The 13,550-nt window shown below is 42.5% G+C and overlaps 1 protein-coding gene across 2 annotated transcripts in view; it reads left to right on the top strand.

The window, feature by feature from the left end:
• Positions 1–13,550, top strand: part of PDE8B (phosphodiesterase 8B) — a 1,092,370-nt gene that overhangs the window by 857,480 nt on the left and 221,340 nt on the right. For both annotated transcript variants that reach the window (XM_078677318.1, XM_078677317.1), the window contains one exon: positions 11,806–11,857. In XM_078677318.1, coding sequence (XP_078533444.1) covers positions 11,806–11,857 — 52 coding nt within the window. The remainder of the gene's footprint in view (positions 1–11,805; positions 11,858–13,550) is intronic.

Below are 13,550 nucleotides of genomic sequence, written 5' to 3'. Positions count from 1 at the left end.
GGCACTAAATCTCTGTTATTTAATTTATAGATACGCCCCAAAAAATGTTTGTCCTGATGAAGGTGCAAAGACTGAATGGCACCGAAATGCCGCGTCGACTTTTTTGGAAACTTTGATTATAATTGATTTATTGTGTTACCTTTTAAAAAAGGTTTTTAGTTGGTTTTAATTCTGTTTTAGATTGTAACCCAGTTGGGAGGCTTGAATAAATTTCGAGATTAATTTTTATTCGGTTGTATGTGCCCATTACTTAATTATAGTGCATTTCTGTTGCTTGCCTATATTGGATTGTCGTTTGGACCACCCCTTGAATTGTGTTGAAACCCCTCAGGGATAGTTTCCCTCAGCAATGAGAGGCTGCTACGTACAACAGGGATTTTCTTGATACATGGAAAATCTACTACTACAGTGAAAAACAGACAAATCATCTTGGACGACTAGCAGAGGAATTCTCCCACTTTCAGGACTCACTGGAGATACGTTAGAGGATATGGGCAGTAAAATCCTTCTAACTGACTTTTTAAACATTGGACGTATATCCCCTGTACATATTGGACTACTCAAAGCCTGTGGGGTGCTGTTCTTGGGTAGAGCATCACTAAGTGTTGTGTCAAGAAGTCCCTCACATTTGGATAATAAGTCATCTATTCTATCCAATATGCCAACCCCAGCCGCCGAACTTGGGCTCAAGGCTTTCTTGTTCCACTTCTTAGCCTTTTTCTTACAACCACTACCCATACCTCCCTCACACACGTTCTTCTTTCCCATTACGACTCCAAATTCTCAAGTATGGAAATGCAAAAATAAGTCTACTGGGATGCCTTCAGAGACAGCTCCGATGGTGGTTATCCACAGGAACTCTGCCCACAGCGTCAGACCTTCTTTTCTTCTAGGCAAAGTTGAAGCCGTCTTCCGGACCAAGTTCACCTGAGCAAGATGTCAGAGGGTTTGCCCAGCCTAGCCTCTTGTGGGCTATGACGGGCGCAGACGGGCCCACCCTTGGCCCGGGCCCGGGTGCACCCTCGCCCGTCCTGTGCTGCAGGAGCCCCGAGTTATTTATCAAGCACCTACTGGCGTGCTAAGGGGTTACGTTGGTGGCATGGAAAGCCGCAAGGAAAGCTTGGGGTTGTGGTCTCTGTGCTCCCCAAGCAAGTGCGGCGAAAACAGGCACTAGCTATTGAAAATTAGGGCCTGGAGGCACCTCTCACCGGAACAACATTTGCATAGTTGACCTCATGGAATGATCAAACATGGGGTGCACAGACTATTTTGTAAGAAACCTCCTTGTGGTGTTCCAACTTAGAATACTCCTAGAGATGGAATGTTTCTTTACTCTTGGCTGTATTCATTCTACAAGTGTTGGTGTGGAGAATGAACATCCACAGAGAGTGATTTAACTGATTTATCACTCTTGGAACAAGGAAGACACCGTCTAACCCATTTGTCAACCATACTATCGATACTAGGGCACCAATAAAATTCTCTGATTCGTTGTTTAGTGCTGGACTTACCCATATGGCCTTCATGAACCATGGTCAAAATTCTTTCTCTAATTTTAAAGGGAGGAACAATTTTGTCCCCTCTTGTTACAAAACCTTGACAAAACATGAACTCATCCTTGATCTTGCAAAACAACATAAGTTCACCAGTTAATTTCCTTTCTTCAGGCCAACCCGCCTGTAAAAATTTCACAACATTGGATAGGGTACTATCCTCACACATAGCATTCTTCCAATCAGTTTCAGAAATGACATCTGAAGGTAGTACATTAGTATTTCCACTATTAACATCATCAGTGGTGTAAGCTACATCAAGATCAACACCATTGTTGTCAGTATCAGGAGCATCAGATAAAGGTAAACGTGACATGCAATCAGCATGTACGTGTAAACGCCCTGGAACAAATTCTACAACGCACTGATATTCTTGTAATTTGGCAGCCAAACGTGCCAAACGAGCTGTTAATGTTCTACCACCACCAGCAGCTAACATGTTGATTAAAAGCTTGTGGTCTGTTCTTAAGCAAAATGTAATCTTTATTTTGTACACATTTTAATATGTTATCCAAATTCTTTTCATGTTCCTCGTAGCTTTTCCCAAAAATTAGAATATCATCCTGGAAAGCAATTGCACCAGTACACCCTTCCAAAACTTCCTTCATGAGTCTTTGAAATACAGAAGCAGCGCTGGCTAATGTCCCACAGTTACTTCAATCCTCACCATACTGTTTGGCTCCCAACATTTCACATCTATGTTTGTTGTTGAAAGAGCCCACAGATCATTGGTTCCCTGTCCAACACCGGCTCTTCTCCACTTATCATTGTTACCCACCTCTTAAATTATATTGACCGTGACACTATACTTCGGATAGCCCGCGAACATGGGCCATTACAATATCAAGGCACCGTGATCTCTTTTTATCTGGACTTCACACTTGCTGTACAAGAGGTAAGGCGTAAGTTTAGTGATGCAAAGGTCCAACTCTATAGCCATGGCCTCAAATACAGCATTCTGTACCTGGCCAGGATTTGAGTGATTGTGGATAGCAAGGCTTATTTCTTTGAAACCCGATGAAGGTGCTCCCCTTCTGCGAACAATTGGGCCCTAGCAAGTTTTCCTCATCCTGCACCACAGCGAAACACTCCTCTCCAGACCTCCTAATTTCAGCTGGTACAGGCCTCTTTCCTTCTGGTTGAACTACTCAACTACTTTGTCCCATGTCCAATGTTTACCATAAGCACAGATGGTGATCTTGAGCTGTACTTTACCACTGCTATAATATGCCTCAATATCACCTCATCAGTTACCCAATTTTCTTTGATGTATACATTTTCTACCACTCCATTAGCTCTAGCATTGTTTGTCCCCCAGGGAGTACTACATATCTCACATGTTATGGTTTATGTTTATTGTCTATTGTAGGGAATTTGCTGGGATTGGCTGGGTCTCTACTGCCCAATGTGGGTGGGACAATGTTGATCTTAGTGGGAATTATTTATTGTTTATTTCACATTTTTTTATAATGTATTGGACAAGACATTCCATGGCTTCATACATAAGACTCGACCTCCATGACCGTCACCTATAAAGTTAAGCAGGTATTATCATACCTTAATCGACATGGCGTAAGGTGGCATAAATACAGGAAACACATCTTCCACCCCAATTCTCCCCTACGTTTGCAGTATCCTCTGGCCCCAGGATGTCAGTTGTAGCACATATTTCCATGGAGTGTGCATGCTCATCCATAGAAGTCTCCCCGTTAACCATCATACCCCTTCTACAGACATCCATGGGTGTTATGTCCTGGTATCCAGAATCTTTCTGAGTAGGAGGGTTCTTTTATTGAATGTTTATGCCCCTAATGTGGACGACCCGTCCTTCTTTCAGGAGTGTCTGCCCTCCTCGGTAAATTTGACTCTGACATTGTCATATTGGGAGGAGACCTCAATCTAATTGTTGACCCCCCATTAGATACCACCAATACATGCCCTGGTGGTAAGCCACAGGCATTATGGGTTTTTCAGGACATTTTCGAGTCTCATTTGCTTAAAATGCTTGGCACCTCCAGCACCTCCACACACCTGGTCACACTTTCTACTCTGCCCCTCATGCGGTGTATTCCTGGCTGGGCTACTGGTTTATCTCCAATAATGCTGGTTGATGGCTTAAAGATAAACATACATTAACACGTACATTGTCCGATCATGCCCGAGTTAAATTGCTACTAACCCTCCCTTATGGTGGAGGTTGGGAGAGGCGATGGTCCTTCCTCTCTTACGCTTTGTTGGATACAGTCTTTCATTCTCGAATACTTTAAAATTAACTTGGGCTCTGTCGACAGTCTGGCCACCCTATGGGATTCCTTTGAGGTGTACACTCGCAGAATCTGCATTTCAAAACACACAGGCATGCTACAAGACATCCGAAACAGTCTAGAACGGATTGAGGCCAAACTTGTTGCATTCGACAGGAACACCTCCCCCATTCTAATTCCTTTTCCCTGCATGAACGGTTGGTTCTCCTCTCGGAGTTCCAGGACATTGCCGCTAAGGAGACCGCTTATCTTGGCAAACATTCCGCAGCTCCTAGTTATGGAGAGGGAGAGCACCTGGATCGCACCCTGGCTCCTCTCCTGCATCCCAATCGGAGCCCTGAGTGCGTTCCTGAACTCCTGGTGGGACTCAGGTTCCCAACAGCGAGGACATCATCTGAACATTGGTGTCATACTATAAAAACCTCTAAACTTCACGCTTGGACCCTATCAACACTGTACACACACCCTACTTTGTGTAAATAACTGTGGTTTGGCACACTACAGGACAATCCCAATTTTTAAGTAAACCCTTCGGCGCTGATGAAATTAGTCATGCAATTGATTCCCTTGATGGCTCCAAGGCCCCAGGCCTGGATAGCCTTACTTAAGGCGCATAAGGGAATTCTCATCTCCCCGCTGTTATATGTTTACACAGAGGCTCTAGACAGTAGGTGTCTATCTCCCACAATGCGTTAAGCAGTGATTTTATTACTTCTTAACCCGGAAAAAACCCTCAACTCTGCACCTCCTACAGGCCGCTTTCTTTACTCAATTTCGATAATAACATCCAATCTAAAGCAATGGCCACCAGATTATCACTCCTACTCGAGCAAGTTATCTCTCCCGTCCAATCGGGATTTGTTCCCCATAGGTCTGCCTTGCTCAGTTTGAGCACCGTATTCACTATTCTGAGTAGACTCTCCCCAGAGTTAACTGTGTCACCATTCTCAATGCCGAGCAGGGTTTTGACTCTTTAGAATGGCCTTTCCTTCATGAAACTTGGGAGTCCTGTGATCTTGTATCACTCTTGTATTCAAATGCTACTGCTCACAATAGGGCGAATGGCTCCCTTTCAGAGCTCTTCATCATATCCAGAAGCACCAGACAGGGCTGCCCTATCTCACCCCTGTTATTTATTATAGCCATGGACCCTTTGGTCTACCATCTTCAAGAACACTACATGCACCATGTTCTTTTCTTTATACCGGGACCCCTTCGTATTTCCATGTATGTCATTGACATTTTACTGTTTGTTTGGCATCCCTCTGTCAATTTAGCCCCCCTGGTGCGAGAAATTATTTGATTTAAGGGCTCTCCTGACTACATATCAAATGGGCGAAGTCCGAGCTCTTTCCCCTTCTGGATGCCACTATACTTTTTCTGTTGAATACCCCCTTTAATGGTGCTGCGATTCCACAAAATATTTAGGTGTTGCTTTACATAGAGACAAAGAACAAGTCATCTGCTTTGATTATGGCCCTGCAATCAACAGAGATACCGTCCAAGTGAGTGCTGGATTCAGCTCTCTCTTGATGGCAGGCTCTATCACTATTATTAAAATGGTTATCCTCCCATGATTCTGTATTTCTTTTTTTATATAACCATTCCATTGACTAATACATTATTTGATACCAAACATAGTCTCCTTTGGAAATTATTATGGGCCATTCGCAGGCCTCGGATTGATTTCCCCTGCCCTAAGAATGAGACTTAGCTGACCCAACAACGCTAAAAGCTCTGCTACCTCATTGTCTTAATCCGTACCTTTTGGATATCCAGATTTTATCTACAACATGCTTGGCGGAAACTTTCTTTGGTTCTGGGCTTTTATTTCTTATACTCTCTTGCACTTCCGATCTCACAAAACCCATGGCTACCGTTAACATTAGAAAAACGTATACAACATACCTTAACAAAATTCAGCCTGTATACAATGGTTGATGTATTCCCAGACGGCCATGTCTCAAGCAATTTGGCGGTCCCCAGATTCACTGATGCCACACACATGAATACATTTATGTTTAGACGACTGCTTGGAACACTATGCTCCTGCATTCCCTCGTATCCAGTTGCCCCTGATGATTTTCTCCTTCACACTTTTAATAACAGACCCCGAAGTGACCCATATGATAACCAAACTCTATCGCGCCTGCATGATCCTTAGACGTGCCCATGAGAACAGAGTGAGGCAGCAATGTCAGACAGATCTGAGCCACCCCATAACTGAAGGAAACTGGTCTTAATGTTGTATACAGATGAAATTAGTCTCCCCCAATCATTGGCACAAGCTACTTCTTTCCTACATAGATCCAACACATCCCCGCTGATTTGGCCAAGCTAGACCCATCAAGATCATCCCTATGTCCTACATGCAGATCTCCTGAGGCAGATTTTGCCCACTTGACTTTTACCTATTCACCCGTCTCCACTTTCTGTATTGAGGTATTCACAATCCTCTCCTGCATGATTTCTATCACTCTTGAACCTTCCCCTACTAGCACTTCTAGGTAAATGTGGCAGCTATCCCAAAGAACATTGGCAGATTCTCTGCCATCATGTTACTACTTGCAAAGAGGGAGATTGCACTTCACTGAGGCAGTAGAGTGCAACCTATCACCAAAGCCTGGATGAGAAGCATGACTTATTGTGATCCAATTAGTGAGATATGCACTATGCTATTTCCCTCCACTATCATACCTAAAGAAATCTGGCAACCACTCCGCAGCTATGTCCTTTCCCTGGTATCTATACCCCACTCACTTCCTGCTAGGTCACCTTCATACTCCACAAGTCAAGATACTGCCACCTAAGTCCTTCTATCCCTTCTGTCACCCTATTTACTATTGAACAAACCTGCAGAGGAACCACATCTCCTGGAGTCTTGTTTCCTATTGCATATTGTCAATTTTTAAATGCTGAACTGCCATAAATAAATATCAATTCGAAACATACAACCATGTATCTCAAAGACCGTTGTTTGTTAACAGCCAATGATAAATAAAGTATTTTTTTAAATCTACATCATTAGTAAGCCAAATATCATAAAAAGGGAAGGTCTGGAAAAATTAATAATAGAGTGAAAGTTTAATGAAGGGTTCAATGTTGAGCATTCATTTCACAGCATCAGCGTTTGATAAATAATAATTGTTTCCACCTAATTCATCATTTAAATTAAAAACAATCAGTGGAAAGGGTATGCCCAGACGTGGGTCCTGTCATCACTGAGCCACTGAAACCAAGCTATACCTGCCTGATGAGCCCTTGTCAGTGTAAAACCAGTCCTAGGTTGCTTGTGTTCCGGTTCTGTGAGGATCTGGCATAGCAGTTTGAGCAGGACTGTTCCCATGAGGAGCAGGGTGAAGGTTGATTTGCATATGGCTGGGTACAAACTGAGGTGGCCTGGTGAGCAAAAGAAACGTTTCCCCCAAGCGACTGCCAGTGGTTCGACAAATTGCAAGCATTCCTTCCATCACCTTTTGTGTGTTTGATAGCCATAATGTATGCCAGATGTTCAGGACAGCCAAGTAGCACATACATAATCTTTATTTTGATGCATTATGGCCAGATTCTTAGGAGACATTTTGGAGCATGTAGTTAGAACCTCAGTAGTACTACTTTATCTAGTACAAAATGCAATTCACATACCTACAGCTAGCTACCTCCACCTGTGCTTCGCCTATCTTTTCTGTATGTTTATTTTTCCCCTTGGTTATGAAGATTTCCACACATGTATGTATAGGATTTAGTAGTTTATGTGGGAGGGACAAGGGGGAGTGGTGTCAAAATGGCGAATTCTTATTACAAAAATGGTGGGTATTATGACATTTTAAAGAAGGATTTAGTAAGGGGCATGCTAATCATGCACACACCCATGTAAGAGTAAGACATTTTCTATTCACAAAATACACTTCTTATTCCACTACAACCCTAATAATGACCAGTCTTACATGTAATCCATGCCAGCCTTTGATTAAGTCAACCACCATATATGGGCAGCCATTGGTACTGCAATATGTTCCTTTTGAACACAGTGGAGGCAGGGTTTACCACTAACATCCCATAGGAAACTGTGAAATAAATTAAATTAAATACAAATTATATATACAAAAAGGAAGCAGGGAACTCTGGGTAGTTCCCAAGTTTCAGTGGAGAGCACCTCCTTTATATGGATCACCCTACACTTTCACTGACACTCTGAATATGCTCACCATAAATGTCTGTTTTTCTAGCAGATTTTTAAATTATAGGATTAGCACTATGCAATCCATGCTGAGCTAGAAAGTGGCAAACTCATTTGCCATTTTTACTGTAAAGTCTTTAAGTGTAGGATTAGGTAGTGCCATCCAGGTGGAGCTTAAAAATAACAAAAGCATTTTACAACTCCAGGAACATTATTATTTAGATTAGCAAAATACCATCTATGCCAACCTGTAATGAATAAAAGCAACCCCTGACACATGTTTTGCTCTGTTTGGAGCTCATCAGAGAGGTACAGCTTAGTACAGGCATAACAGAGCTTCAGTATAAGTCAAGATAATACCCTCTCACGCTTAGAGTGGTGCATACTTTATGCAAAAAAGGAAGCAGGGCACTCTGGATAGTTCCCAGGTTTAGGTGGAGGACGGCTCTATTATATTGAGCATCCTTCTGCACCATCAACACTCTGCAACTGAAATATGCACCAATAGAAAACAATTGAACACTGATTATCTATATATATATAACCTACTGGTGGATGCCAGTAGGTAGTTTTAGTTAGGACCTAGTTTCCATGGGAATTTTATATTTGTTTTGCCAACAACTTTGGCTGTGTTTGACGAATCCTAGTGAAGTTTTCAAACCGAATACAACGCTCACTTCAGCTGCTGTCTTCAAAGTTTTGTGGTGATCCATTTAGCACAGGCCGAGGAAAAGCGGGTCCCAAAACACATTGTCCCCATGTTAATTCCTATAGGAACTTTAGACACGGCTACAGCCCGAACTGCTGAATGGAATTGATAACGCCGGATTCCACTATGAAAGTTTCACTAAGAATCCTCGGTCGACTAGATCTTTATTACCTGCTGAGAAGTGTAAAGGGGAGAGGCAGTACATTCATGACTAACTAACATGGACCAAATAAGTAAAAATAGGGAAGGATCACCGACTCCGGATTTCAATTTAGGGGTTTTATTGCAAAGCTAAGAATAACTTCACATACAAGCACTTCATGATGAGGTTGTAAAAATAGATAGGCACTAATACAAAGTTCATCCTACGAATCAGTCTAATCCGGTACAGCATCAAAATAATGAGCAACTCCAAAAATACTAAACAGGCAACAACTGCCCCAACATCTATATTAGCCTTCAATTAGTGGCTGTAAAAGAAATCTGTTAATCTATCCCTACACTATCCCTAAAGTGGCATCCCTACTTAGCATTTCCCAGGCAAAATCAAGAAAAGGTGTCAGCTCTTGAAGACTTCCTAAGAAATACACTCACGTTGTAAGGGTCAGTAGCCAAAACTACAGAGTTCGTTCTAAGAGTTTCTTCTAGGAGTCAATCCCTTCCTTCTGCCCTTCTAACTGCTCTCTCCCCTCTCATCCCTTGGGCACTGACACTAATGCAAAATACACAATTGATAGAACACACTCCCCTGAAACACCTCCTCTGGCCAGGCACCTCTCGTAAGTTATTTTCCACCAAAACGTATACTTGGTCCAGCAACGGTTGGTGTGTCCTTAGGTCTCAGGCCTCTTCAGCAAGGAAGAATATCGGCTCCCAAATATCAGCATTCCTGAATACTTTGTTAAAGGTCTCCTCCATACCTAACTCCTAAAACAAAAGGCGTTAGTCTAACTAACGAGGACAACATCCTTGCACCTGCAACAGAAACATGAGAACAAAACAACATTGCACGCACATGAATTTAGCCGACTGCCTCCAAATGAGAGCTTTACCAGGGGAAAATGCATTTCAGGCCTACACAAACCAGCTAACATAAGAAATACGAATAGGCCTTTCATAGCATTGATTAGTTCTAGAAATATTGGCTAAAATTGAAGACAGTTAATTCATGGTATCTGTCTGAGCAACTAGACGTAGACAATTGGTACCATTGGCACCACTATATATAAGTTCAGTTTGTATTCCCGGGTGCCTATATGGTTTAACGGGTAACCCCTTTGATAAGATGAGATTTCACAGCATGAAAGGCCTAGTAAATACTCCATCTAGGCCTTTTGACATCGAATTAAACACACATTTATAAATGTTGCATCTACAAGCACTACATTTCATCCCGTTTGAGGCACTATCGATCATATCTACGTGTGCAGACTTTAATATGGTGCACGTCTAAATCTAATGCATTACATTACATATGAGCTACTTTGATAGGCATTTGCAATGAACATCGAGGATTACATGATTCCATCTAAATGCCATTTTACTTTTCTTAAATGGCATGACTCATTCTAACACTTCATTTACCATCGATTATTACAACACAATTTACTAACTATATTAACACACATATGAATATATGCAGGTACGGGCTATTAGTGAATATAATATAATGTACCCCTACAATTTCCACAATATCAATACGCTCTATCAGAATTACACCACCGAGTTGGCGATGCTGCGAGCGCAAGGTAAATAGTTTTATTCCTTTATTTACTTACTTTACTCTTTGCCATCGTATCTCTGACTGCACTGCCCCCCCACCCTGCCCCTCCCACGCCTCGCTCAACCCCCCCACAGCACTCGCTCTGCGAGCCACCACTGCTCAGTAAGCATGCACACACATGTTTCATGACACGCATCATCATGTACATATATCAATAAGGACTAGCTAGTTAAGTAAAAATAGAGAGAGAGACTCTGTTAGGTACGTCGTGGAGCAACATAGAGTGGGGAAAAGGCATTGCTCTCCTCATAAAGCCCTCACCCACCGACCTAGTCGGTGGCATGCTTCATCATCGGGCCCACCACAGTGGCACCGAATGTGCCCCGGGTGTGCTTCAACGCCAGGAGACTGCGGAGCTGGTATGTTGCTGAGTGTGCGGTGAAAAGGGGTGAGAAGGTGTAGATTAAAAGCTATGCAGGAGGTCCCAGCACCCGAGGGTTTGTTTATCTTTAATGAACTGGGCCTCTGCTAGCAGATAAAAAGGCAAGGAGACGTAATGGAGTACTGATTATGACCTCCAGCGTCTTGTGCGGTCACAATGATGAAGCATGCCACCGACTAGGTCGGTGGGTGAGGGCTTTATGAGGAAAGCAATGCCTTTTCCCCACTCTATGTTGCTCCACGACGTACCTAACAGAGTCTCTCTCTCTATTTTTACTTAACTAGCTAGTCCTTATTGATATATGTACATATAAAACAGGGGATCGGGCCTAGCTTATCTAGTCCTCTCTCTCCCTTTGATCTATACACGCATCATCATGTGTCAGCATTATGTGATAATATCTGTTAACCATTTTTAATTCACTGTTTTAACATGGCGGCCGGCCATGTTAGAATGGTAAATTAAAGTGAAACAGTAGCAAAAAGTATGCCTGGACGTCAAAAAGAAATAAAAAATGAATAAAACGTGTAAAAATATCGGGAGCAGTACATTATGCTGGGACAGAAGCTTGGGGAGGAGGGCCAAAAATGGCATGGGCACACCAGTAGCACTTGTCAGCTGCTGTGAAATAATTAAACATGGTTAATCATGGGATGGTAACAGAAAGGTTTTATTCTACTGTAATTTAATTGTTTTCTATCGTGGTGAGACTATTACCACCTTATGTAATTATATTGTATCGCAATGAGGACATATGAGTGATTAGGTGGCTGTGGGTGTAGTGCTTTATGAATTTAATCATTTCTAGGCGCTGAGTTGTGTGACCTTAACTCTGCTGTAAGATAGATATCTGATATGGAAGACGACAACATTGTGTCACGTCTATCAGTCACTGATCCCTTACACTCGTTTTTTGCATTTTTTTGTACTTTAGCTCTACAAGATTCATCGAGATGACAAGTACGCAGTGGAAAATTCACAATCAGGTACAATAGTTGTATTCTTTAACATTAACGCAAAACTGCAAACAAGCACACTATTTGCAAGATAAACGGATACATAGGTAATTATTCACTGCTGACCTATAGCAAGTCATTTGTGTTTTTGGGGCATGTCTATCTTTGTTTGGTGCGTGTTTGTGAGTGAAAGTGTGTGTGTGTGGTGTGTGTAGGCAGGCCTTAATGTCATGTTTTAAAGGACCTCTTGACAAGATCAGGCCGTTCCTCTTCCTCATCAGTGTCCTACATTTACGCGGGTGAGTGCACCCATGGAGACAGGCACCTCTGTACCAGCCTGTAGGGGGAAACATCCATTACAACGAAACTTTTACAACGCACTACCATTACGACGCAACTTTTACAACGCAAACCATTACAACACATAGCGCTGGGGGGTGCTCTAGGATAGGGAATGTATTTAATATACTATCCAACACCTTCCCTACTATCCACGGGGACTGGAGTTGGAATAGTAAATTAAATAAATCACTATCCAGCGCCTAAAAGCATTATGCGTTGTAATGGTATGCGATGTAAAAACCGCGTTGTAAAGGCATGCGATGTAAAAGTATGCGTTGTAACGTCATACATCCGCCTGTAGGCCAATGTAATGTGTCACCGCCATTCTGTTTTTATCTAACAGCATCTTGGATTCTGGTACTTGTACAATGTCTTTTAACATTGTAAAACTGAGCTCAGTGTGAGTTGTGGCTTATTTTACAAATGCTCCAGAATGATATATTACGGTGCTGTCTTTTGCCATGTCACTCTACTTTGTCACTGCAAAATGTTTCCACCCCTCTTAGCTTAGAGTGAGAGTATGTTTCCTTCCTTTACACATCTGTGTATGTTAAGCTTGGGTATGGCTGATATGACCATGCTTTGTGTCCATCAGGAGGAGAGGTCTTCAGCTCATTGTTCTGGGAATTAGGGTGTTAAGTGCTCTGTTGAAGCTGACGCAACCTATGAAGCTTCCCGAGGATTCCTTAATTACAAAAGGCGGGTGCTCAGCATGTGCACACTTCCGATAGGAACGCATATCCTAGATGTAAACATCCCCCCCATATATGTGACTAGCATAGCAAGTATTTGTGAACCACAGTGGGAAGAGCACACACCGGTAAGTATATACATTATTTTGCTTGCAATGGATATACTTGCAATCCTTGGCAGTTTTTATAGATTATTTTTCGTTGTGTGCACTGCTGTTTTCCCCAATGGATCTTGCACTCACAGAGCCGCACCAGAACCATAACGTGAAGAGAAGTATGTCTATACTTGTTCTCTGAACACCAGTGTTTGACTGAGAAGCACTGTGACCATGCCAGGGAAAAATCTCTTCTTCCGGTGCAAATGCTCCTGACCAATTTATTTTTTCTTAAGGCCTAGTGAGGTAGATTGAGCTGGAAACTATTCTGAAATAGTAGACAAGAGGGAAGTAGTGCCTTAACCACTGGAAGGCCGTCCTCCGAACTGCTTACTCATTTTTTGACATCAGCTTCCTGAGATTGAGCAGGTGGAGGAGTAGGAGATAAAAGAGACCACCTTAGCTTTCTGTGTCTACTCGGCCCTTCAGAACACCGGTCCGAAATACCTGAACAACCACCTCTCCTCTTACGTACCCAAAAAACACCTCCGATCAGCTGATCTCGCTCTAACCCCTGTTCCATGCATCTACAAG

Source organism: Lissotriton helveticus, chromosome 2_1 (genome assembly GCF_964261635.1).
Source record: "Lissotriton helveticus chromosome 2_1, aLisHel1.1, whole genome shotgun sequence".
Lineage (NCBI taxonomy): Eukaryota > Metazoa > Chordata > Amphibia > Caudata > Salamandridae > Lissotriton > Lissotriton helveticus.
This window is presented reverse-complemented; position numbering and strand designations above follow the sequence as displayed.